This window comes from Mesoplodon mirus (genome assembly GCF_964341445.2).
Source record: "Mesoplodon mirus genome assembly, chromosome: 12".
Lineage (NCBI taxonomy): Eukaryota > Metazoa > Chordata > Mammalia > Artiodactyla > Ziphiidae > Mesoplodon > Mesoplodon mirus.
In genome coordinates this window covers 45,483,572-45,511,132 of record NC_138988.1, presented here as the reverse complement: position 1 = coordinate 45,511,132, position 27,561 = coordinate 45,483,572, and the positions used below count along the sequence as shown (strand labels likewise).

General features: G+C 45.3%; 1 protein-coding gene and 1 pseudogene across 13 annotated transcripts in view; one reads left to right on the top strand and one right to left on the bottom strand.

Annotated features, from left to right (window-relative positions):
• The window catches only part of TRAK1 (trafficking kinesin protein 1), a 106,347-nt gene that overhangs the window by 56,883 nt on the left and 21,903 nt on the right, over nucleotides 1-27,561 (bottom strand). For 9 of the 12 annotated variants that reach the window (XM_082638159.1, XM_082638160.1, XM_082638148.1 and 6 more), the window contains exon 2: nucleotides 21,683-21,877. Coding sequence is in view for 6 of the 12 variants with exons in the window: in XM_082638150.1 (XP_082494276.1) it covers nucleotides 21,683-21,877 (195 nt within the window). In the remaining 6 variants the exon portion in view is untranslated. Of the gene's footprint in view, nucleotides 1-7,099; nucleotides 7,745-21,682; nucleotides 21,878-22,082; nucleotides 22,192-27,561 lie in introns of those variants that run through there. The other 3 variants (XM_082638161.1, XM_082638154.1, XM_082638158.1) reach the window with 3 other exon arrangements.
• On the top strand, nucleotides 9,322-12,424 carry LOC309813802 (hypoxanthine-guanine phosphoribosyltransferase-like; annotated as a pseudogene). The gene is made up of 2 exons: nucleotides 9,322-9,388; nucleotides 11,471-12,424. The product of its transcript is annotated as a hypoxanthine-guanine phosphoribosyltransferase-like (transcript).

The following is a 27,561-nucleotide window of genomic DNA, read 5'->3' as shown; positions in this document are numbered from 1 at the left end:
GGCAGGTCTCCCTGCTCCTAAAAGCTATACCAGGAGACCTAAACCACCTCTCTACCCAGTCACCTCCCTCAGGTAACCAAGGGGGCCTTTAGCAGAGGCCAGATTGTCAGCAAGAATTCTCTGCACAAGTTCAGGAACTAGGTCTCATCCATCTTTAAATCCTTAGGGCTGTAGATCCTGCTAAGTCAGCTAAAAATGTCTGCTAAACTGAATCGCTACCTCCATAAAAACGAATAGAAGACCATAGACCAGTGCCTATAAACAGAAAACTAGAATAAAGGTTTTATTAAGAAATTAACATCTCGAGACATACTCATTGCCGGGTTACTTTTCTGGAACCTGAAAATGATTGCTACATTTTAGGATGATAAAAATCTGTTCTTTGTAAAAAAGTAGGGTCAGGGCTTCCCTGGTGGCACAGTGGTTGAGAGTCCACCTGCCGATGCAGGGGACACGGGCTCGTGCCCCGGTCCAGGAGGATCCCACATGTCCCGGAGCGGCTGGGCCCGTGAGCCATGGCCGCTGAGACTGTGCGTCTGGAGCCTGTGCTCCGCAACGGCAGAGGCCACAACGGTGACAGGCCCGTGTACCGCAAAAAAAAAAGTAGGGTCAGTAGAAATTCAGTAGCAGGGAGTTCAAAATCACATTTTGAAAATCTTCATAAGCTTTAAATACAATGTTTATAAAGGCAGACACTCAGGGGAAAAAAATCGTTCTTTAATCTCAGTAAACATTATCAAATTGGGGCTTGTTAATTCAATGCAAACGACAGTGAGTCTGAAGCTCTGGGAGAGGAGGGAGGGAGAAAGCTCCACTGTGCATAATTCATTCGGCGAGTATCAGATTGACTATAAGATGTGCAGGCTAGTGGGAGGGGCTGTAGTATATATAAATGGGGAAAAAAAGCTGATTTCATATATTTGAAAACACTTTTAAGTGATTTTACTCATAGCCAGTTGGTTATACTCATCTTTTAACTCAATTCTAGGCTACCTTTAGCAAATGATGTTCAAGTCTCTATATATTATATAATTAAAAAATATATACATGTAAATTAAAAGATAAATTTAGGACATGGCATTGTGAACACAAGACCATCCTAGCCTCCCCATGTCACCCCATTTCTCTCAGTTCTCTCATTCTTCAGGGTACTCCCCACCTCAAACCCTTCCTCCTTCCCTCCCTCCCTCTGCAGGGGTGTGAGGGAATTCTCCAACCTCATCCACATCTGCATTCACTTCAAGGTTAAAGGCAGAGATGGGACAAAGTGCACCTTCTCTGAGAGAACAGTTTTCCAAAAGTCAAAGCAGAACAGACGCCTAAAGACCAGCAAGAAAGCCCAGGAATCCCTGTGCCAGGTGATGGATGGACCATGGGACACAGACATGGGAGGTGGAGCTGAGGGTGGCCCAGCTCACCCCGGACAGTCAAGCAGCTGTAGTGTGTGCTGTCCCAGAAGGACTAGAACCGTGGCCCAGAGCAGGGGGGCAGGGCATAGGTTCTGACCCATATCCAGGAACGTTCAAGGCCACAGAAGGCAAGTGTCACTCGCCTCCCTCCAGTCAGAGGGAGCTCTTCCTGTGAGTGTCCTCTCCAGATTTATTCTACACACCCAACAGAAGTCATCTTCCCGAAGCTCCACCCTCTGCTGTCCAAAGAGTGGTCACGAGCCACTAGGGCTATTTACTTTGAAATCTCTATTGATTAAAATTAAATAAAATCCAAACTTCAGTGGCAGTAGCCAAATTTCAGACGCTCCATAGCCACATGGGGCTAGTAGCTACCAAACTGGACAGCACAGAATGTTTCCCTCATCACAGAAAGTCCCACTGGACAGGCACGCCCAAAGATACCCCTTGTCTTCAGACATGAGCCTGATGCTCCTCAGCCAGCTTGGCCTGCTTTTCCCCTGCAACCTGTACCCGCTGACCCCCCTCACCCTCTACCAAGAGTCTCCTTCCCCTCTGTATCCCATGCATTCTGCTCCTCTCCATGAGCCTCCCTGTCCTTTTACTTCTCTGCCTATACAGAGCAGGGTGGCCCGTCACTGAGGGTCACTTCCCCAAGGCCCTTACTTGTGCTATTTTTAAAAAAATAAATGAGAAACACAAAGCTCTGAAAACTTGGGCTCTAAGCTCTCTCTGGCCCTCTCATCAGTTCTCTAGTCCTCCGCTTCTACATCTGAGGGATGACATTATCTCTGTTTTACCAAAGTTGCTGATAAAAATGTACAGCTACATCATACCTTTACATTTAGTTCTTTTTTTTTTTTTTTTAAATCATCTTAACAGCCATTCAGAAGACTGCTGAGCTGGAAAGGGAAAGTCAGCCTCTACCTCCAATGGTGCATCCCACAATAAACACACATGAAAAATGGGGCCTGTTTACATGTCTGAACACAAGTGCAGGGAAGTTAGAAAAGCATCTCAAAAGCCTAGTATCAGTTTTTCAATTAATGCTTAAAATACCTCTGACAGAACTTCACTCGCAAACCAGCCACCCTGACCCTGGGTGACATTTTAGAGGTCACTGCAGTCAGGGAACAGCACACGTGCCACCTGTGTGTAATGCTGTGGATTTTCATTATGGAATAAGAAGTCCTAAAAACAACCACTGCACAATCTGCCTGAGTGTCCCCATTTATAAAATCAGTATGAACTAGACCACCTCCTGCTGTGACATTCAAACCTATAATGTTGTAAAAGGGGACACGAGGGTCGATGATTACAAGAGACTGCAGCAAGAAACAGGTGGTCAAGATACTATACCTTTTTGTTTTCTGGCTGTGCTGCACAGCTTGTGGGATCTTAGTTCCCCGACCAGGGACTGGACCTGCGTCCTCAGCATGAAAGCGTGGAGTCCTAACCACCGGACCGCCAGGGAATTCCCAAGATACTATATCTTGTTCAAAATACCAATTACCTTTTTTTTTTTTTTTTTTTTTTTGTGGTACGCGGGCCTCTCACTGTTGTGGCCTCTCCTGTTGTGGAGCACAGGCTCCGGACGCGCAGGCTCAGTGGCCATGGCTCACGGGCCCAGCCGCTCCGCGGCATGTGGGATCCTCCTGGACCGGGGCACGAACCTGTGTCCCCTGCATTGGCAGGAGGACTCTCAACCACTGCGCCACCAGGGAAGCCCCCAATTACCTTTTGAAAGGGATTTTTAAAAAGAACTTAATAACTAGTACTATATCTGAAAAAATAAAATTAAGCACTGGCCTGGCACTTCACCGATCCACAAAGCTTTTACTTTATTTACACGCTTTACCCCGCTTCGCAATGGTTCTGGCCAACATGGTTATCCCCATTTGCCAGATGAGAAAGCTGGGTTGACAGAGGCTCACTGGGGTCCCAGGATGTACCCAACCACTGGTAAAAAGAAGCAACAGGCCCCAAATGGAGCCACCTGTGCTAAGCCCCAGGGCAGCCAACCAAGACTTAATACCTGACTAAATGCAGCTTCAGCCTCTCCCAGGAATGGAGTCTTAACCAGTCGGTCTGGAATTTCCCAGTCGGCAGTAATGAGGTAATCTGCCTGATAGACCCCATCCATCCCCCAAAGAAAGAGAGATAATCTGCTTTTTCCCCGTCCCTGCTCCCGTCTGTCTATAAAAGCCTTCCATTTTATACAGCTCCTCAGAGATCCTTTCTACTTGCTAGACAGGATGCTGCTCGATTCATGAATCGCTGAAGAAAGCCAATTTGATCTTTATATTTATCCGTTGAATTTTGCTTTTTAACACCACACAGCCACGCAGAATGCAAAACAGGCCCCAAAGGCAGACTCCAGGCCAGCACTCTTTTCTGGCATTCTATCTATTTCTAGAATAACTACAAAAGTGCACTCCATTTCTTTAACTTAGGGACATATACTTGAACCCAAGCCTTTCTGAAAATTAAAAAAGCCTCACACTCTTTATAAGCATACTTTTTTTAAGTGACCAGTGTAGCCAAGAAACAACATAGGATTTCGTGACCAGACATAAAGAATTATCTTCCAGACCCCTGTGCCCAGGGATAGTCTCTACTCACACTGGCATAGTTTCCCAAACACACCTGATGTAAAGAATCACCGAAAGCGTGCACTAAAGATTCAGATTTCTCAGGGCCTCTCCTTGTCTGGAGTTAGTCTGGGAATGTGTTTTTGTAATAAGCGAATGATTGCCATTATTTGCCAGGTTTTAGATGTCCTGCAATTAGAGGTGGGACACAGCCAACGTAGGTAACCAGGACCCTGTTTGACGCTAGAGTTGTTGTTTTTCTAATTTTTATTGGAGTATTGTTGATTTACAGTGTTGTGTTAGTTTCAGATGTGACTGAAGCAAAAGTGACTCAGTTATACATATACATATATCCACTCTTTTTGATGCTAGAGTTTAAACTGTAAACACTGAGTACATGTGTGAAAATTCTGCAGAGACCACTGCTGTACTCTGTTGATCGCTAGCTATTTCAAACCTCTAAAAATTACATTAAGGTATCGGGCAATCAACCCCTCCAATTTCCTACTATTCTAAGCCCCTGCCCCATACCCCTTGTTTGGGCGGTAGTGGGGGACACAGAGTATTAGACTCCACAACTAAAACTGATTAAGGGGGAAGGATACAATCAGTGGACTGAATAAAGCTCTCCTAAACCTCAAAGAGAAAAGCAGCCATTTCTTAATTCCACCTTTAAAAGAGGGGTCCCTAATCATCCTGCAATCTGTATTCCCACCCATTTGTATTACTTTTTCGGTGCTCACCCTGCAATTTAAGTGTGAGTCGGTAACTCTGACATAAATGATGATTTTGCATCTTTTTCAAAACATATGACTTATCTTTTGTTATTAGTATGGAAAGCTCCCTAGAAGTTTCCCTCATTAAAGATTCGAATGGCAAATAATAAGAGAGACAAAGCAACGCTGTGTGTCTAACTCCTACCTGGCCTCCTCACCAGGAAGTTCAGGACCAGGAGATGAAAGGGCTATTCAAACACTGATTTGCAATTTTAAAGATGCATAAACACCCAGGCAAATTGCCTTCGTTTCCAGACTAACCTGCCGAGGTCAGGAAAGAACCCTAGTTAGACATGTATAAACAAGTAACGACAACATTAGCATATTCTTGAATTCCACTCCCTTTTGTGGGGTTTCCTAAACCAGATTAGTTCTGAGCTTCCATTCCTTTAATTCCCTGCTTTACTTAACTATCTTTAAAACAGGATTACGAAATGTAAGTCAGTTGCCACAGTAAATTCTGTCCCAGTGGCCTTCTCTGCTTCATCCAAATTGGGATGGAGGATAAAGGCAAGTATTTTGCTCAACATAATTCCGACAGTAATTGCAATCAACATTTATTTACCCTTGGACAGATGAGCTGCCTCTTCTTCCATTTTCCTTTTCTGCTGGAAGAAGAGAGATCTGGCTGCCTCGGGGCCAAAAGACTCAACTGAGAAATGGCTGGGTAAGAAAATCCTTCTGATAGACACCCAGATAAGAGCAGGCCTCCTCTCACCCTTCAGATTAACCACCGAGAGTGACTGGCTTCATTTCCTCAGACAAGGGTGTAAATAGAGCTGGACGGTGTCTCAATTGGGTCAAGACAGTAAGAAACCTTCCTCCCTCACTTCCAGGATGGCTCCGTGGGAGCCATGGCCACACCCAGTGCATCCCCGGGCTGTGAGTCAGGCCCTCTGCTGTAACCAATGCTCCGTGATCCTGTGGTCCATACTTTAAAAAGTTATGGAGGGTTCAGCGAGTCACAAATCACCAAGAAAACTTCAAGAGGTCAGTGATGGATTCTGAAAAGAAGCACCCCTATAATTGCCTCCTGGAGGTGGGTAATAGGATGGGAACTTGCTTCAAGAATAATGTACCCAAAAGAAAAAAAAACTGAGTCATCTTTTCCCTTCACGACCCTGGGAGTTGCCCACCATCATCATTACTCAGGATGTTTAAAGATGCACAGGGACTCAACATGGCAATGTCTTCATCTAATGCTTGGGGATGGTGGGGCTCAGCTAGGGAAGTTTCTCAGCACATTTAAATATCCATTCACCCCCACTAAGAAAGGTTCTTGGCCCTTTTCCTGCAGCCCACAGTCAAGGCAGAAATCAGCAGATAAAGAGATAATTATGTAGCTCTTAGCCTACTAATGAGGCCAGGTCCCAGCCTGTTACATCATTCAGGTTAATCAAATGTAGTCATGTTAGAGAGACTGAAACTCTGGATTCAATTAAAAAGCAGTTAGTTACCTTACCTATTACTGGCTCGTGTGAGGCTGGAAACGTATCATGACTGGGGGAATGGACCCTCTAAGTATATATATTAATTGTGTCCTTTTTGTGTGTGTCTATGTAAAGGCATAGATTGAGGGTCACTTTAAAGAAGAAATTAAAGATGACAGGTTAACTGTGTCATATACAATTTGATGTCAACACCACAGGAGCCTGAGACTCCTCCCCTGTGGCCTGAGAATGCACCTCAGTGCCATTTCCTGTTGCCTGGAACCTCCTGAGGCCGCTCCAGGCACATAAACTCCACGCAGTCTCCTCTGGAATGTGCCACACCCTCCCTGCACACACAGCGGATGATACAGGCTCTTCCAGCCCCTCCCAACATCTCCCACCCCCATCTCTGGGAGCCCACAAGGAAAATTCATTTGACTTGTCTGCCAGGTGGGAGGCTGCTTCTGCCTTTTCTCCAGCCTCCCCTGTGCCCCCAAGTCTGGGCTCAGAAAAGGGTGGACTCTCCCAGGGCAGAGGACCATTTCCTGAAGACACTAGTCCCTGAACCCTAACAAGGACCACATCTCCACTTGCGCGCGCGCGCACACACACACGCACCACCCCAGAGAGAATTCAATCCCACTGAACTGTGATGCTCATAAGCCCAGCACACACCAACACCACCTCCAAACTGCCAAGGAGCCTCCCACAATCACGAGCCCTGCCCACCTGCTGTCCCTCCGCCACGCCTTCGCAAGGGTCAGAGCCATGGGGTGCTGGTCCCGTGGCCCTCCTTCTGCCCGTCTCCCCAGGAAGATTCCAGGACACCCCCTCCCCCGAAGGAGACAATGGCCCTGCACATCCCCGCTCTGTTCTGCAGGAGTCATAATTACCGTCCGAGCATTCTTCATAATACCAGTCTAGTTCATAATAATCCGCTTCAATAAATTTCTGCATAGTCAGTATTCTTGCAGAGGAGAGAATGCACTTCACGGCGCCATCGACGTCAAGTGAAACGCTGCCATGCCTCCCCGCCCTTCCAAAACACTGGGCAGAAGAGCGTCCCAAAACACGCCAGAATTAAGCTGTGCATTCTTAATGACAGTCTGGAGCCAAAACAGAAAAGGGGCAGTGAAAAGAAAAATTGTGGAGGGTCGGAGGAGCAGAAAGAAAGGCAATTTGCAGAGCTATCAGAGACCCTGGCAGCCCCGCTAATAAAGCGGCACCAGCCAGCAGCCCTGAATGGGAGTAGCCAGAATCGTCCTATCCGGAAGCACAGAAGGTGACGTCAGGGACACACACCACCACCCTGAGGTCTCACTCCAGCCTCGCCTCCCGCTCCCGCTCATCTTTCAATCTCACAGTTGCCATAGAAACAGGCCGGCTCCGAAAAATGATGCAGAGATGGAGGAAATGTCTTCCAAGGATGCTGGGAGCAGGGGCTGAGAGGTGCCGCGTTGGCAGAAAGGAGGGTGCAGGCAGAAAAGGGGGGCAGCACCAGGGACCTTACCACCATCGTACCCTCCAACAAATGTCAGCACAAGTTTATTTGCTTAATTCTGGGTCACTACAGAATCTGCATTTGAAAAAGGGCACCTTTAAAAATCTGCAACCATTACTTCTTTCCTCAACCTGATTTTAAATATTAAGCATTATTTCTTAAACATTTTAATGACCACCTAAAGGAAATGTAAAATACTTAGAAAATGGAAACGTTTTCATTTAGATACAGTCCTGTGCTCTGCTCATGCCTTTGCTCAAACTCCTAGAAAAAGAGCCTGCAACATACAAATAGAGAAGAACGCCATTACAAAGGGGCCCGTGCAATATAATAGGCTGTTTTCATGGACATTTATATGTGTAATCAAGGTACAAAAATACACACCAGAAGGAAACAGCCCACCCTCAGGAAGGTGGTTCCCTCTGGGGAAAGAGTGTAGGAATGGGACTTTGAAACTGTACTTATAAATGCATCGGTAACGTTTTATTTATTAAAAAAAAGTGAAGTTAACATTTATTAGTCCTAAGTGTTTAGCATGTTTGAAATATTTCTTTTAAATGAGTAATGGGATAATTAAACAGATTTTAGTCTTCCTATAAGTTAAACTCACTCCCTAAAGCAGGGTTTCTCAACCACAGCACTATTGACATTTAGGGTCAGATAATTCTTTGTTGCGGGGGGCTGTCCTGGGCATGGCAGGATGTTTAGCAGCATCCCTGGCTTCTACCCATTTAGGTGCCAGAAGTACCACCCTCTCTCTCTGTAGATGTGACATCCAAAAATGTCTCCAGATGCTGCCAAATGACCCTTGGGAGCAAAATCTCCCTTGGAAAACCACTGCCCTAAAGCAAAACTACCTACAGAACCTCACCAGCCTGTTAGCCAGGTACTGTAACCGTCTGTTGGTGTCAACAGCAACAAGTGTGGCCTTGATTCAGTTTTCCTTTTAACTTTCTACTCAAGACTGTATAATTTGCGAATGGGTAATAGTAAAAGAACTCTTCAACCACTACTGGGCGGGCAAGCTTCTTTCCTTCCACAGTGACCAAACGGGGACAATTTCCCTTTATCCTTCCAATGGCATATGATACCTCAGTGAATGAACTTGGAGGAAAAGGCATCCCTCTAGGGCAGGGCTTCCCAGGCTTTAATGAGCATGTGAATTACCTGGAGCTCTTGCTAAAGTGCAGATTCTGATGCAGCAGGTCTGCAGTTGGGCCCAAGATTCTGCATTTCTAACAAGCTCCCACATGATAGCAATGCTGCTGGTCCCCAGACTACACTGGATGGCAAGGCTCTTCAATAGAATAGACAGATTGGGGTGGGGGGTAGATTTTACAGTGTGTGTGTATATGTGTGTGTGTGTGTATCTGCCTGTCTGTGTGTGTCTGGTAGAAAATTTAGAGGAAAACTATATAAGTGTGCGTGTGTGTGTGTGTGTGTGTGCGCACACAGACCTCAGACCCTAACTTGGATACACACTTAAAATTTTCTAGGACATTCACCTAATTAAAGTCAGCAGCCAATGATTTTAATTCCTGCTGTAACTGCCCCCATTATCTGAACATATCTCATCTCTCCCTTTGGTCCTTATCATGTCTCTTCCTGGCAATGATGGCACCTCTCAAGAGCCCCACAGCAAACCACCAGGCGACCTCTCAGATGTCATTCCTTGTGACAGGTGAGCTGAGGCTGGTGTCCTAAGGTTTTCCGAGACTTTATTTTTTTAAAGTTCCCTAAGGTGTTTCTAAAAAGATGATTATAGGTCTCATAAATAAACCGATCAACAGTTAACAGGTTCCTCAAAATCAGCAAGTTCAACAAGTTCAATCCAATATTCGGGGCGGGGAGAGTCCAATATTAATTTTCAAAATGAAGACGGAATAAAGGAACAGGAAATACAAACTCCACAAAGCATCATAGAAAAGTTAGGTGCAGTTAGAAACCCCTTAAACAAAGACTTGGCACATTTACCTCACAGTGCTACGAATTTCAAAAATATTTTATTCATCCCACATCACCATAAAAGCAAAAATCAATGGATGGATGGATGGATGGTCAACTAATGGCAGGCAGTTTAGCTTCATAGCTAAGAGCAGAGCTTTTGGAGTTGGGCGGCCTGAAGTTTGGTCCAGGATCCTCACTTCCCATCTCTGTGACCTTCTTAGACACCCGAGTCTTATCTGCTCAATGGGGTGACTATAATACCTGCCGCACAGATGGGGCGAGGCGTTAATTAATTAATGCACGGCAGAGCACTTAGCACAGCACCTGGGACAAAGTGAGTTTGCAAGAAATGTTAGTTGGGATCATCTTCATCACTCTAATTCCTTAAAAAAGGAAACAAGCCGGTATGAGCAATTAAAAAGAGAGTACAATTTTCTAAACTGTAATTAGGGAAATGAGGTAGAAACGTCATTTATTAGCTTTTCCCAGCATAATTCATTAGAAGGCATTGAGTTCACAATAATGAGCAGAAGTGGCAATCTGGGGCCACTTACAAATTACTGAACACAACTTACATCATAGCCGAAGACTGCATATACCCAATTGACTTTTTTTCTTTTTTTAATTTATTTTTTGGCTGCGTTGGGTCTTTGCTGCTGCGCGCAGGCTTTCTCTAGTTGCAGCGAGCGGGGGTTACTATTCGTTGTGGTGTGCGGGCTTCACATTGCTGTGGCTTCTCTTGTTGTGGAGCACGGGCTCCAGGCGCAGGGGCTTCAGTAGTTGTGGTTCGCGGGCTCTAGAGCGCAGGCTCAGTAGTTGTGGCACATGGGCTTAGTTGCTTCACAGCATGTGGGATCTTCCCAGACCAGGGATGGAACATGTGTCCCCTGCATTGGCAGGCGGATTCTTAACCACTGCGCCACCAAGGAAGTCTCCCAATTTACTTTCTTAGAAAATGGGAAAGAAAGCAGAATGTGTATGAATAAGGAAACAGCATCATTTATGGGTGAATTTTATGGGCCTTGAGCAAGTTTTAAATTGAACCCCTATACCAAAACTGCCATGTGATAGGCTCAGAAGGAGGCAGTAATCCATCCACAACTCTGCAGAGATGGTTCCAAGGTTAAAATCCAGGTTTCTCTGCCTTCAAAGCCACACTTTCCTCCAACATTCCCATGACTCGAGAGAGTTACAGCCCTTCCTTGGCCCAGGCTTACTGCAGCTGAAGAAGCACTTCCTCCTCCGATGTTCCTGGGCTCCCCCCATCACTGCCCAACCCCAGGAGGATGAGGAATCGGGACTGGTCCCAGGAGCAGTCTCAGAGAAGACCCCCTCACTCACCCTCATGTTCACACAACACTTTTTTTTTTTTTTTTGCCGTACACAGGCCTCTCACTGTTGTGGCCTCTCCTGTTGCGGAGCACAGGCTCCGGACACGCAGGCTCAGCGGCCATGGCTCACGGGCCCAGCCGCTCCGCGGCATGTGGGATCTTCCCGGACCGGGGCACGAACCCATGTCCCCTGCATCGGCAGGAGGACTCTCAACCACTGCGCCACCAGGGAAGCCCACACACAACACTATTTAAGAAGTGCTGACTGCACATCAGACAACAGCCCTTTACAGCTCACTCACTCCTCAGACCCCTGCGACCTAATACCCCCTCACTGGGCAGACAAGGAAAGGGGGCTCAGAAAGTTGAAGTCACTTGACCAGGATCACTCAGCAAAAACCAAGAGCAACTGAATCCAAAGCGGGCACCAACCACCTCCAAAGCCTTTTCTGTCTATAATTGAGAAAACAGGCCTGGGCTCTGAGCGCAGCGGCGGCCGGAGCGCTGGGGCGGGCCGCTCTGCTTTCCCAACGCCTCCCGCCGCGCCGCCGCCTCCTGCTGGGCCAGCCGCCGGCTTCTCCTCCCCAGATGGCCCTCAGCCCGCACGCCAGCCGGCTCCATTACAGCGACCCGCAGTCCCAGCGTCGTGATTAGTAATGATGCACCAGGTTATGACCTAGATTTATTCTGTAGACCTAATCAGTATGCTGAGGATTTGGAAAAGGTGTTTATTCCTCATGGACTAATTATGGACAGGATGGAACGGCTGGCTCGAGATGTGATGAAGGAGATCGGAGGCCATCACATAGTGGCCCTCTGTGTGCTCAAGGCGGGCTATAAATTCTTTGCTGACCTGATGGATTACATCAAATGAACAGAAATAGTGATAGATCTAGACCTATGACTGTAGATTTCATCAGACTGAAGAGCTACTGTAATGACCAGTCAACAGGTGACATAAAAGTAATTGGTGGAGATGATCTCTCAACTTTAACTGGGAAGAATGTCTTGACTGTTGACGATATAATTGACACTGGCAAAACAATGCAAACCTTGCTTTCCTTGGTCAAGCAGCATAATCCAAAGATGGTCAAGGTTGCAAGCTTGCTGGTGAAAAGGACCCCTCGAAGTGTTGGATATAGACCAGACTTTGTTGGATTTGAAATCCCAGACAAGTTTGTTGTAGGATATGCCCTTGACTATAATGAATACTTCAGGGATTTGAATCATGTTTGTGTCATTAGCGAAACTGGAAAAGCAAAATACAAACCCTAAGATGAGAGTTCAAGTTGAGTTTGGAAACATCTGGAGTCCCACTGAAATCACCAGGAAAATTATCAAATGTTCTAGTTCTGTGGCCAGCTGCTTAGTAGAGCTTACTGAATGTATCCTCTAAGAATTTTATCCATTTTGTATTCTAGAAAGGTCAGTTGCTGCATTCCCAAACTCTTTATTTGCACTATGAGCCTACAGACTGTCAGTTCCCCTTGGGTGGATTGTTGTTTGACTTGTGAATGAAAAATCGCTTAAACCACACCACTATTTAATGAAAATATTGAAATTGTATCTGTAAGAAACATTTAAAGAGAAGAATATATTAGTTTTTTAATTGGTATTTTAATTTTTATATATTCAGGAAAGAACAGAAGTGATTGAATATTGTTAATTATACCACTGTGCGTTTAGAAATGAAGCAGTCAGTTTCATACAAGTGACAGCATTTAGAGGTATTGTTATGTCGGATAAACCATATGTCCTGGAGTTATTTTAGTAGGTTTCAGTAGTATTAACTGTATTTTCCCGTTTGTTCAGATTATTTCTGGAGAATCTTTGTCAACAGTTCCTTTTAAATACAGGTTAAGGAGTTCTAAAAACCTACCACTTTTTGAAGTCTTCATTGTAAAAATCCTTAAAATAAAGGCTGTCTCTTTAAAAGAAAAAAAATATTGAGAAAACGTGCAAGGAGTATTCACAAATAGAATTTGAAAGAAAAAAAAGAAGGGATAGAATTAAAGGAGATAACTCAAGTTGGCATCGCACAGAGAAAACAAATTGAAAAGATATTTTTAAGAACGATATTAAAAATGATCAGGAGAGTAAGAGTTAAGTTCAAATTACCAATGTGTCTTTTGTGATATTAAAAAAAATTCTATAGGCATACCTCAGAGATCCTGCGTTTTTGGTTCCAGACCACTGCTTTCATAAACCAAATATCGCAACATAGCAAGTCACATGAAATTTTTGGTTTCAAAGTGCATATAAGAATTATGTTTATACTATACTGTAGTCTATTAAGTGTGCAATAGCATTATGTCTTAAAAATATGTACATACCTTAATTTAAAAATAACTTATTGCTAAAAAAAATGCTAACCATCATCTGAGCCTTTAGCAAGTGGTAATCTTTTGGCAACAGTAACATCAAAGATCACTCATCACGGGCTTCCCTGGTGGCGCAGTGATTGAGAGTCCACCTGCCGATGCAGGGGACACGGGTTTGTGTCCCGGTCCAGGAAGATCCCACATGCCGCGGAGCGGCTGGGCCCGTGAACCATGGCCGCTGAGCCTGCGTGTCCGGAGCCTGTGCTCCACAACGGGAGAGGCCACAACAGTGAGAGGCCAGCGTACCGCAAAAAAAAAAAAAAAAAAAAAAAAAAAAAGATCACTCGTCACATCACCATAACAAATATAATAATAATTTAAACTTTTGAAATATTGAGAGATTTATCAAAATGTGACACAGACACACAAAGTGAGCAAATGCTGTTGGAAAAATGGTGCTGACAGATTTGTTCGTTAAAAAACCTTCAATTTGTAAAAAATGCAGTAATCTGCAAAGCACAACAAAACGAGGTAGGCCTGTATTGCCAGCTCTGTCAAGAAAGCGGCCCAACTAGGACACTATTCCACCCATCCCCAGCACATCAACATTCTGGTGCTCAGATATGGGTTAAAACTTAACAGGGCTCCTTGGAGAGTTGCTGATTCCACGTCTTTCGGCAGGAAAATTCAAGACAGGCCTGCAGTAGCATGTTGCACAAAAGCAAAAGACCACTCCAGAAGGTCTGGGGTAGAAGTGATAAGGCATAGGAGCCTGCTTAAAAGGACATCATCAGCCAGCTTGTGATAATTCGAACATCAAAAAGAAAAGATAGCTAATAACAGTTCAAGGAAACGGGTTGAGTCTGTAAAGGCCATGAATATCAATGAATATGAAAATAAAAAGGGCAACCGAGTGAACAAGGCAACTGATATACTGCCTTAGGGAAAGGGGAAAATAATAGAGAGACATTTTTAACCCATCTTAAGAAGTAGGGGAGGGCGGGTGTGTATGACTGTTCTGTTTCTGGCGCTAATATCTTTTATAAAGCACTGTATGAACATTTCTCTAAGTAGGGTGGCTATGAATAAGCCAACCACATATGGAATGAGGAGGTAGGTAAAAGAATAGAAAAACTTCATGTTGTGGCCACAACTACCCCCAGGTAGGAGGAGGATCAGATCCTGGGCTGCAAAGTTAGTTATATATTGTCTTTTGTAAGCATTTAAGAGACTCTAATAGATTTGGTCTGCAAAGTTAAGAAGACTCTAATTAAATAAACTTGTAATCAAAGTTAAATGTGTAAAAGAATTTAATAAAATTTCTGAGTTTCTAATTATTAGTTGTGTGAACACATAAGTATTCATATACACATACACAATTTAATAGACTCATATGCATATATATATACATATAAGAATTTTAAAGTTATTCAATACATTTTAAAAATGACTAAATGCTAACAATTTTGGATTAAATTACTACTGATGCAATTATGAGTCTGCAGATAACTGCAAATTAAGATGAGTTTCTGATCTTAATTTTTTAAAACACTGCCACTACCAGCCACTGAGCTCCTGTGGCAGAAGGCAGGCTGCTAACGAACAGCTTGCTGTCAACTACCCCCTCCCAAACCATCCCCACCTCATTTCAAGCACAGGAAAAGCAGGCACCCATCCCACCTCCAGGGAGAAGGTGGGGACAGAAAAAAGGCAGGAGACGGCACCCAAGAGAGACCTACAGACTCAAGTGCACCCCAGCCTGGATGCAGTCCTCATTAAAATCACTCATACATCTGAGAAGGATACAGAGAAGAAACAAGAGTTCGGATATGTTGCATGGTTCCAAGTTTGCTTCCTGCAGCCTGGGAGGGCTGCACAGGGCATCTCACGCCTGGGACCAGCAGGTCATGTAGCAGACATCACAGGTTTCAAAACACAAACCAGAAGCTCAGAACACAAACCGTACCTCAGAACCACTACGGCCTGAGCCCATCACCCAGGAGGGGCGGATGGGCTACAAGCTGAGCTGTCATGTCAATTTCCCGCCTGAGTCCGTTCCCACTTTGTCTTAGACATGCTGGATTCACATGAAAAGGAAAACGGTCAATCTGTACAGAATTGCTTGCCAAGCATTTCTGTTCTTAAAAGAAAAAGCAAAGATAAATCAGCATTGGAATCTGGAATGATGAGAAAGAGTAAAAGCTGGCAGGTGGCAGGTGACAAAGTAGACCTAAGGGTCACAGGGTAATCTGCTCACTGGGATAAGTAGCTGGCTGCCCTGCTCACCAGACACTGTGCCCAGGGCTCCTGGTCCCGGTCAGCACCCTGCATAGATGTGGCTGCTTTGGACCTTCAGAGATAAGCTCCTTCAATTCTCCCGGACGCCTGGCGCCCAGGTCCACGCCTGGAGGGGAATGGCGGGGAGGCGGCGCCTTGACCGCATGTCGCTGACATGTGGGGAGTGATGGTGCGGCCAGGGCTTCTCTGCTTCCACCTTTGACCCTGCAGACCTCTGTGTAGCTAAAAGCAATGAAACTGGGCCCGAGGAAGAGCCCGCTCACATGAGGAGCGAGCAAGAGAGGGGAGAAGGCACAATTCCAGGGCTCACTCAGGTGCTCACCTAGAAACAAAATTGCCTGAGGTCTTGAGAGCAGCAGAAAGGACACAACCAGTACGTGGGCGTTTACATGAGAGAAACTCACTGGCAACTATTTATAAATATAATGTACACATTTTAGTATTATTTTTGTTAGCAAATGATAATGAAATGTTTTCTCTGGCTATTAGTTCCCTTCTCCATCCCCTGTACAACCTCCCTGACTCCCATCTTTTATCTTTCCTTCCTTCTTTCAACCCCACCTACCACAATGTTTGTCAGTGCTCCACATGGCACCCCTCCCGCAAACACACACACACACACCCCGTGTTTTCTCTTAGGTCACCATCTCATATAACTTTTGACCCCTCCCTTTAGAAGGTCAGCATTGTGTGTTATTTATCCATTTAATTTGCACAGGCTCAGTGCATATTGTGGTGCCTTTATTTTTGTTTCACTTACGATTTTAGTTAGATGAAGGCAATCTTTGGAAGGGGGCAAGAAACAAAATGATCTTTCTATTCTATACGTTGTTTTTAATTTTGCTTTGTTTTTACAAAAAAAGATAAAAAAGGAGAAAAACTTGTTTTTTAATTTGAAGAAGATGCCTTTCCATTTTCTCTTATTTAAGAAGCACTTATTAAGTACCGATTTAATACAAGGCACTGGGCTGAGGACTCTGGCCTATTCAAACATGAAGTGGACATGGGCTGTACAATAATGGTTGGACTAGATCAACGGTCTTTGGTTTTTTTGCCATTGTTTAAATTAAATTTTACAAAATTAAAATGGGACGGGGAGCTGGTTTAACATGCAGGTTCCCAGACCCCATTCACTCCTCCCACACAAGCAAGGTAGACAACTCAGTACAGGATGCCAACAGAGGGCCTCAAGGGCATCATGTGTTGGCCCAACCTGGTGCAAAGTCCCTGGTTAGATAATGAAAGAAAATCAATAATCAGATGTCTTTGCTTCCTTAGCCAGAGAACCTCAGCTGAAACTCAAACAAGTCAAGCTCATGAAAGATTACAGGTACATACCAGGCACTCAATAAATACTTGTTGACTGACTCATTAATAATACTTTACAGCAAAAGCAAACAGTGAGATGATATCTTGAAACTCTTATTTGCTTCATAACCTTCTCTTCTTAGGAAAAGGATTGTTCCAGATAAACTCAGAGGTGAAGTTGTCAGCAGATCATTTGCGCTTGAGACAGAGAGAGATTTCTTCTCTCGTCCAATGCTCCTTAACCAAAAAGTTAACAAAAAGCACAGCCCTTAGAAAAGGAATCAGAAGGAGCCATAACTACCTACATACCAACACAGCAACCCTCATGGCTGCTGTCCACTGAATGTTATGAGACTAGAAAAATCTACAGCACACAGAGTCATCTCCACTTGAATTCAGGGAAGCATAACCTATAGACCACAGGACGCAGGGGCAAAAATCACAGGGAAGAAGGAAACCTCATCTTGAAATTAAGCTACATCAGGCTAAGTTTCACTTGGGACAGTGACCTTGAGTGAAAGAAAATGAATTTTGAATATGTCGGACACATTTTTATAAATAAATAAGCTACTGACATATTCTAAAGCTGAGGGTTTGCTTTTTTCACGTTTACTAAATGTGTTTTATTCCTAAACTAGAATTTTTTTCTTATTTAGTTTCTCTGAGAGAATGGCTAATTATGACATAAAGTGAGACCAGACAACCTAGGTTTGAAACTCAGCACCCCACCTTACTAGCTGTGTGATTTGGGGCAAGCTCCTTAACTTCCCTGGGCCTCAGTATCCTCATCTGTAGAATAGGGATAGCAAGACTATTTTATTCAGAGGTCACTGTGAGAATTAAATGAGATACTTGTAAAGCATTAAAAACAGTGCCTGGGGACTTCCTTGGTGGCGCAGTGGTTATGAATCCTCCTGCCAATGCAGGGGACAGGGGTTCGAGCCCTGGTCCGGGAAGATCCCACATGCCGCAGAACAACTAAGCCCGTGTGCCACAACTACTGAGCCTGTGCTCTAGAGCCCGCAACCCACAACTACTGAGCCCACACACCACAACTATTGAAGCCCGCGCGCCGATAGCCCGTGCTCCGCAACAAGAGAAGCCACCACAACGAGAAGCCCGCGTGCAGCAACAAAGACCCAACACAGCCAAAAATAAATAAATAAAATAAAACAGTGCCTGGCACACAGTAAGACTATCCTTTCTTCCTGTTGCACCATCGAATCCTAAATGCTCCATATTTATGGGTACATTTGCTGTGTGGGTCATTTTCATTTTCTGTGTTTCTCAGACTCAACAGGAGTGAAAATCCACTTGACTGTTGAAATTTGTCTGAAAAGGTCATTCTACCACCTGGTAAAGGTAGAAACCCCAAAGCTTTCTTGCCTCTTCTTAACAAGCCAGGTGAGGGCCAGATTTAAAAGGCAAAGCATTGTTTCGCTCCTCTGGGGGATGACATGTAGGAAAGGGAGATGAGTTTCATCCCACCCAAGGTGTCCACTCTGATCTGTGTAGCAATGGTGTAGGTGACCCTCTTGTCCAATGGTTCTCACCTAGAGGAGCGTGTCAGAACCCCCTGGGGAACCACTTACCCTGATTCCCAAAGAGAACCACTGCCCTGATTGATGCAGAAAATAAATCTAAAATGAAAGGAAGGTTTACGTTGTCTTCCCACACACCTCACAACTGACTTAATACACTGGTGAGTCACAGTGGTGTGAACCATGGCGTGTCCTGGGTTACACGTGTTAACAAACAGATGAAATCCAAAAAGGACACCAGGTACAGAACAGGGCTCCTAACCTCTAACCTCTGCTTCCACTGACCCCTGGGCCAGTCTGGCAAGGCTCACAGACCCCTCCTCAGAAGAAAGATTTAGAGACATAAAATAAAATACAGAGGACTACATAGGAAACCAATTGTATCTCAATGCAGTTATTAAAACTTCAAAAAGAAGTCTGCAGTACAAGTGCCTCTTTATCAATGCACATTAAATAAGATCAGCACATCTAATAATGAATGTAACTTCAAAGCAGTGATGAGTAAACACCTTATTTCTTCTGTATCTGCTTCTTCTGTAGCATGACATGAAAATATCTGTGATTTCTACTGGTGACAAAGTCACAGGCCCTGGTAATACCACTGTGCTTTGTTTTTTCTATGTTCATAATGAAAGCAAATGCTGCATTTCAGTTAGAAGTTCATGAAATTAAGGATGTAATTTTTTTTCCTTTACAAGTTAACAGAACTCCAATTTCTCTCTACAGACCCTTTGGGGGTCCCAGGACCTCAATTTGAAAGCCCTGCTCTAGAGGGCGCTGCATTTAAGTTAAGAGTTAATGCTTGATCATTCATTTAATTGATATTTAGCAAATACCCACTTTGCTCTAAGCGCAGGTACCACAGAAGAAAATACAGAATTAAGGTTAGACTTGAAGGCAACCATGCTCTAAGAAATTTCGGAATCTCTGCTCAATGTTTATTTTGGTTTTCTAATTTTATTATAATTTGTGTTATGTACTGCCAAATCCACCAGGATTTTTTTTTCTCTCTCTCCTTTAAATATATCACTAGAAGCAAAACAAACAAACAAATAATAACAAGCCACAATGTCTGTTCAAGTATACTGTTAAAAGGATTTTAGAAGCTATAGATCAGTGTTATGGAATAAATACTACGAGCCCTCCACACCTCAATTTCCTTGATAATAAAATCAGCCTGGCCCAAACTGTAGACATTTTACAGGGATGAGATGAGCCAGTTCATATGAAAGGTCTCTGACAACAGTGAAGTATTATCCTTGGGTGGTGTTCCAATCATACTGTGAATGTAAGTGATTAATCAGTGTGTGTGTGAGGGACCCGGGAGCCTCCCTCAGCAGAAATGGCCAAGCGGAGTCCTGCAGAATCACAGGAGGGTCTGTTAAGGAAGAGTAAGTAACACACAGGGATTTCTGGAAAAATAACTCTGCTGTGAATTCTACTGTGAAGCAGTCTGGAGAAACCAAATACGAAACCTACCAGGGAGGTCACCCAGGACACAGTTTTCCACAGAATACCACATCTCCCTGGGCATACAGATACCGTGAGTAAACAAAAGTGACTTGTAATGAGCCTCCTCTAGGCTACAAGATACACCGAAAGTTCTGAAGCATCAACTTGACCATTAGTTCAAGTCTAATGTGCTTCATATCTGCCCTCATGTAGATTATTCTATTTTTACTCCTATCAAAACTGATGGTCTGCAGTGCTCACAAAGAGACTGTAGGGTTTGCACGAAGTATAAAAACACAGGCCAATTTAAACAAAATTCCTTCCTTACTAATATCTAATAGAGAAAATGTGAAAATAGCCCAGTTACGTGCTAAAGAAGAAACTTAAAAGTTCGACTTGTTTATTATTAATGATTTCACAAATTCAAGAGTATTGGAGATTGGTTTGTATTAGCAAAAATAATTACAGAAAATTTTACAGATGCACAATAAGCTGGGGTTTTTCCCCCCCCACTTTTATTTATTTATTTATTTATTTATTTTGAATAAGTCGGTTTTGAACCAAGTTATCTCTAAGTAGAAGCAGGACTGTTGTACTTTTTTTTTTGTTTAAGGTGACACAATGCTACATGGGTATGTAAATGATGTCACTTTGAAAGTGACATCACTAATTTAGACTAGGTTCAAATTAACTTGAATTTTAAGTCAGGAGGGTCAAAACAAAAGAGAACTGGTCTTACCAATCTCACAGGGCTGCCATGAATTTCTAAAGAGAAAAATTACATCAAAATTACATCTTGAGTGAACCTCAGAAATATCATTGTGTTGTAAATCAACTACACCTCAATCTAAAAAAAAAAGCAATATCACTGGCATGAATATTTTTAATTATCATATATTTTTCAAACCTGCAAAATCAAGTTTCACATCCTTGTCATCACAAACACACTGAAAGAAGCCCCACCTAGTGTACTGCTCACCGTACTAGGTGTCAGCTCTGCAGCCCACGGCAGGACCAGTTTGCTGCTGCAGCAACATCTTGCCTCTCCCAAATAACCAGCTTAGTGGCCTTTCACACAGAAATCAGCAGCCTTGATATCTCAGGCTATGTCCTATAAATACTGAGCAGCCTAGAGATTCCCAATACCTTGGGTTTTAAATGCAGACAAGCTCCTCTCCAACACAAGTTTCTAAGGACTTACATGGAAGGAAATGGGAGCTTATTTTTTTTTTGGCCCTGGCTAGGGAAGTCCCTGGGAGCATTTTCTTTTTTTTTTTTTTCCCCATCTGTTTTTTTTGCTGTTGTTAGTAAGCTTTTATTTAGTTAGTTTTTGGAATTTTATTTATTTTTTTTATACAGCAGGTTCTTATTAGTTATCTATCTTATACATATTAGTGTATATATGTAAATCCCAATCTCCCAATTCATCCCACCACTGCCACCCCCCCTTCCCCGCTTTCCCCCTTTGGTGTCCATATGTTTGTTCCCCATATCTGTGACTCCATTTCTGCCCTGCAAACGTGGGAGCATTTTCTATTCTTCAATAAGGTTAAGAGAAAGCTGGTTCAAATGAAAACTCATACTTGTCCCCACTACTCTGACATTTCTATCCAGAAGACTCAAAGTCAAGGCCTTTTATGGGGCTAAATCCCACAGCCACATTTCTTCAAGTACTTTCCACAGATGGCAGGCTGCAAGATGCAGCAGCCAGTACAGGCGCTCACGTGCGGCCATGGCTAAGGACGACAGGGCATCACAAGAAAGGGGAATCACTCACGGAAGTACTTCAGCGTCTCCTCAATCTGCTCGGTCGTGAGGTCAATGTTGGCATCTGGAGAAATGAGGGGTGTATGGAGCCAGTCGTCGTGGTCATAACCGTAGATGGTGTCAGCTCTTAGCTTGTAATGGGGCAGCTGCTCCTCCAGCAGGCTGATGATCTCAACTTCCGGAAGGTCAGTGCTGTTGCACACGTCTGGAGGGGAGAAGATGGAGAGATGAAAGCCCGACCTGGTGGTGGCCCCGCCGCTGCTAGTGACCTAATCCTGGGGCCTACAGCCAGTGTCTTGGCTACTTACCCGCAGCACAGAGAGGCCAGATGAGGCCACATCAGAGATCTTTTTCCAATTTAAGTTCTACTCTTGAAACTAGGAGTTATGCATGCTTACTGCCAGACCTACCTGAAATAGTTCCTGCTTGTTTAGCCGCCCACTTTCTGTGAAGTAAAGCCAAAATTCTTGTGCTTTCACCATTTGGGCTAAGTCTTTCTTTCCGACTCTTTCTCTGGCCATTCTCTCAATGACTCTACAATTAAGCCAAACCAGTTATAATTTCACCAATATGCCAAACTTCTTCCTGCCACTATTTTACCATTCAAACCATGTCTCCACATAGATAAGATCTTGCCTTCGTTTAATTCATTCATTCACCTGTTCATCCTCCTGCATTTCCTTCCATCCACCCATCCATCCATCCATCATCATCCAACTATATCCTGAGTCCCACAGTCACAGGAGACATGATGGTAAACGCAACAGTCATGGTCCTTGGCAATGCCTTTGCAATGCTTGTATCCTCATGGGGCTTCCAGCCATTAAAACAACAAGTGCCCCTCCATCAAGGCACAGCTTGAATACCACCACCCCCTGACAGGATGGTGTTTTGAGCATACCAGGCAGTATTAACCTGTCTTCCTCAGGAAGAATATGGACACCTTTGCCCAGAAGAAGGGCTATGCCAGAGACTTACCAAAATCCCCATCTCCTTCGTATTTAATAAGAAGGCTGCATGGCAGCCAAAAAAATTATGGAATCACAGGTAAAGAGAGCGTTCAGTGGCCAACTTCCCCCCTTCTTGGGCAGGAGCCCAGGGAAAGCACCTGCTAGCTGCCCCCCGCAAACCTCCTACCACCCCACGCTAACCCTTCTTACTTAATTCAACATATAAAGCTTCACTGCAGGACATTTCGACTCAGGAAGTCCACATGGCTTTTCAAGTGCTTGTGGAAAGAGTTATAAGTGGAAAGTAAAGACATCTCAAATTTTACTTGGAGCTCTGGGGACTGGAGGGGGACATGTGAACGCTCAGGATTCTCTGCCTCATGTGGGAAATGTCACAGCCAGCGCACTTGGCATTTCAGCCAGCCCCCACCAGGCTGGAGCTGCTCAGCCACTCTGCAAAGGTCTGCGGAGAACAAAGTAATGTCCTCCCCTCGGCCAGAGCCAGCAGCCCAACCTCAAGGAAGAAGATGTCCCATATCTCTTTATCATCTCCCGCCAACGACAAAACGCCCTCCAAAAGGCTCCAGCTGAGCTCCTAACTAAGGAGATATTTCCTCGTCTCACAGTCGAGTGGGGAGTAAGTTCCCGCAAAGCTCATCTCGAGGTGAGGCCTCACAACCATAAAATGACCAGCATCTGGCTGAGGGGATACAGGGTCAAGGAGGGATGACACCCAAACGATGGCATCTCTTGGCTAACCATAGATCTGCTCCACAAAAGGCCACGCCAGCCTGTCCCTAGGAGAACGGGCAGGGTACCAACACATTCCTGTGTGACACACCCACACAACAGGCTAGAATCTTCTGGTGCCACTGCCATTTGGTGGTGGGAAAGGCAACAGACTCCAAAAAATAAAAATAAAATCCCTTCTAAGAACACCGTGTTACTTGTGAGCACACTGGCAGCTGCTCAAACGCTGAGATTTCCCTGTCCTTCCAGGTTCCCAGGGCTGAAGGTCATCATATTTACAGTGTGGGTCCTTGTGCCCAAGAGGTATCGTTTTCCTTAAAGCGTATGATGACCAGTGAGATCAAGTATCCAAAGGTGAGGCTGTGTCAAAAAGCCTTTTTAAAAATACTCTGAATATTTGATTTTTCCGTAATGTGACCCACCATGTAAACATCAGCAAGTTTTCAGCTACCTGGCAGGCCCAGAGAGTTAGGAGACAATTATAAAGACTGCCCAGGGAGCTTTCCTTGACCCTGGCTGCAGAGCTAGGGGCCCCAAGGACCTCCTGTGGAGGGGGACACCACCTCTGTCACATGGAGAAGACACATCTGAGGCCTGAGGTTGGGTAAACATAACATGAGAGCCTTTGAGAATTCCCCTGTTATGCTTTCACCGTGCCACGCACCAAGCCAGGAGCCTTCAGTGCATTCTCTGACCCTCCCGGCAACCCGCGATGTAGATAATATTTGCTCTGACTTATAGGTGAGGAAGCTGAGATTCACAGGAGCTGTGGAATATCTTGTAGGGCAAGGTCACCTGGCTAAATAAGTGGCAGATTGTGTATGAGAAGCCTCAGCCGTCTGACTGCAAGCTGTGCCCTTCCCTCTGCCATCTGCCGCCCACCTCCCAGGCGGGAGTACTAGAAATGCTGGGGGATTCCCAGGCTATTCTCAAAGGGAAGTTTTCGTTCTAAACAGGTACAGATTTCATAAGTATGGTAGAGGTGTCCAACTAAACACACTGACACATCAGGGAGGTGTCTGGATGATTTTCCCTTCCAGCGCGTAGGAAGTAAAGCCAAGAACTGAAGCAGCTTGTCTGCCGACTCACCCCCTCCCCTGGCGCTTACTCAAGCTCAGTGCGTGAAAGGGCATTGCTGGCCTCACTTGGAGGAAAGGAACCTTTGAATGCTCTCTACGGTCATCATTTCTCCACTGCTCCAACTCACACTATTAACAAGCTATACTAGGTAGTCTCGGGTAAGTCTCAAACAAAGGGCATCCACCTCCTGAGTGAACCCAGGCCCCGAAAGGTCCATGGCTTCTGGCAGGTCGACAGCAACAGCAGCCCGGAACCCACCGACCCCCAGCCTGTCAAAGCATCAAAGGCCAGGCTCACCCAGGCAAGTCGGGTGGACTTAGGCTCAGCATCCTCTCCTTCGCCAATTACAACAGCCCCATGGATGCCGGCTCCATCTGTGAAAGACACTTTTAAAATCACAGTATTGCCCTGCTTTAAAAACCTCCCCGCTCCCTATAAAGTGCTTCATGATTCAGCCCGCACTTTCCTAAGACAGAGCCTACTGACTGCTTCCCGATAGCCAATTTCTGCTTCTTTCTTTCGGTAAAGTCACCCCAAAGGTGTGGCTGGGCACACGGCCACGCAGCTAAAAACTACATTTGCCATCTTTCCTTGCAGTAAGGTCTGCCCATATGCCTGGTTAACAGGATGTAAACAGAACTTCCAAGCCAGACCCTATCCAACTGTCGAAATGCAGAGATGGGGTGGTGCTGGAGCCGCCTTCAACTGTATAAGTAAAGGCAGCACCTAGGGGGTTACCAGAGCAAACCTGGGTGCCTTGGACAAGTGGATAGGGGCAGCACTCCTGGGCCATCTACCACTTGGACTTTTAAGAGAGAAAGAAATACACATCTACCTTATTAAAGCCACTTCTCAAGGATCCCTTCAGTGAAGCCACACCAACTTTTTGCCATCCTCCAAACACATTTTTGCACAAACCTTGGTTTGGACACCAGCTGTTCTAGCTGTCTGGAATGCCCTTCCCTGCCAGCAAACTCCATGGCAAAATATCACTCAAATTCACCCCATATTTCAAGCTTCCCTTGACCTCTCCCCTCTGGCTATGTATCTAGTACAGAGATTATTTCACTACAATGTTACATGCATCTTCTAACAGAGAGTCCCTCAGGAGGAGCTCTGAATTACCCCTTAACATCTAACCCAGCCCTCAGCATCACGCTGGGCAACAGGAAGTGCTCAGTAAGCGCTGGATGAATGATGGAAAAAAGGGAGGAAGAATCGGCCACGGGTGGCAAGCCTAGTCGGACAAACACCCAGCCTTTAGAATGGGGGAGGTGGAGCCATCTAGTGTCCAGGTCTTTTCAAGTCTCACTCAGTATCTTCGTCCAGCATGGAGGAAAGTCCCACGGGGAAGTGAATGGCGCCTCAACCACTCAGCAAACGCAAATCCAATCCAATGTCCAGCATTCTTACAGCACCACCCTGGGAGCAGAACGTAAGACCTCTCTTCACCTCTTCAGAGCTATAACCCTTCCTAGCTTTCTCCAAGACATAAGGTTTGAAGCGGGTCCTCCTATCCGAGGATGGGGGCTTCACTGAGGGCTGTGGGAGGTGGGAGTGGGCCCTGAGGGTCTGGGGCTGTAGGTCCAGCTACGTCCACTCTCCACCTGACTTGGGCTAGATCCATAACCCCCAGAGGGGGCTTGAAGGAGGCCCCTCCTTCTAAGCATTTGCACTGATGCAAAGGTGACACGCCAGGTTCATGAAACCTGCCAGGCACCCCAGATGATGCAAACATTTTACAGCAGAGACTGCAGCTCTAAATTAGTGTCCAACGTTTAAAAATCAGAGAATCTCATGCAAAAATACAGATCCCTAGCCTGTTGGGAAAAGCCAGCATATCTAGGACCACACAGTTATAGGCTCTGAGTGGTGGCCACCTCCAGATGGGTGGGTGGGGGTAGCTCCACTGGGGTTTCTGGGCCTTCTGCCTGTACACTGGAGCTGAGGGCGCTGGGCCCAGGAGAACAGAGAGCTGCAAGGGACAGGAGGACAGTATCCTGAACACTCCCCCAGGCTCCGGAGACCCTAGGAAAAACAGCAGGGGGAGAGGCGAGGATAAAAGGAGGGAGAGAGTGCAGTGCTGGACAAAGAGAAAAAGCTTGGTCAGAGAAAATCTGGCAAAATCAAAGTAAGAGAGGAACAGAAGGGCACAGGAAAGGAGGAAGGAGGAAAGCCAGACCCTGAGGCAGGCCAGCCAGCACCACGACTGCCACCTGCTGGCAAGCGCCTGCTCAGCCCTGGATGCAGCAAGAGCTGCTCCAGGAGTTTGGAGAATGGGCTCCCAGCCCTGGCCCTGCCCCCAACTTCGCCATGTCACCCGCAAGTCACGTCTTGGTTTATCTTGGTTTATCTGGGACTTTGTCTCTCCATCTGTAGAACAAAGGCATCAGGTTTCAGAAAAGCTCTTTTTCTACCCAAAATGTCTCTGAGCCACCAGACCAAGGGCTGTGTCTGGGGGTGGCCGCCACTCCCAGCACACCCTGCCTCCACCGAGGGGGGCCCATAGCACCTGGATATGCCGACTCCTTCTGAGAGGGCGGGGATCTGTATTTTTACATAAGATTCCCTGATTTTTAAATGTTGAGAATTCTGTAAATACCTGAGGTCAAATTAAACACATGTGCCTCCGGTTTGCATGCCGGGGTTTCCCATCCTGGTGTCTAACTCTGGGCCTTGGGAGAAGGTTCCAGACTACACTAAAGGTGACAAGCAAAGAACGTGACCCCAGCCTGTGCTTGAAGAACTTCTGGCTAGGGTCCGTAAGCCCCTGTCATTACCCATTAACCTTGGCAGTGACTGCAAACCCACAGCCATGTTTTAAAGTCTTCACAAGACAAGACAGCTCACCTACTCAGCCGCCTGCAAATCATTCTGTACAGACTTGAAAACAACGCCTTTTTCATGAGTTATTAGGATTAAAGGGCATGAGCTCAGAGACTCACACACAGGCCATACTGGTGCCAGGGACACACGTGATACTTTGCAACTGGTATCTGCCAGACGTCCTTCTGGAAAATTCTTCTCTATCATAGGGTCACATAGTTAAGAGTCTCACCTAAGCTTTGTTGGGGAACTCAGTGTTAGTAATTATTCTCTAGAATACCAT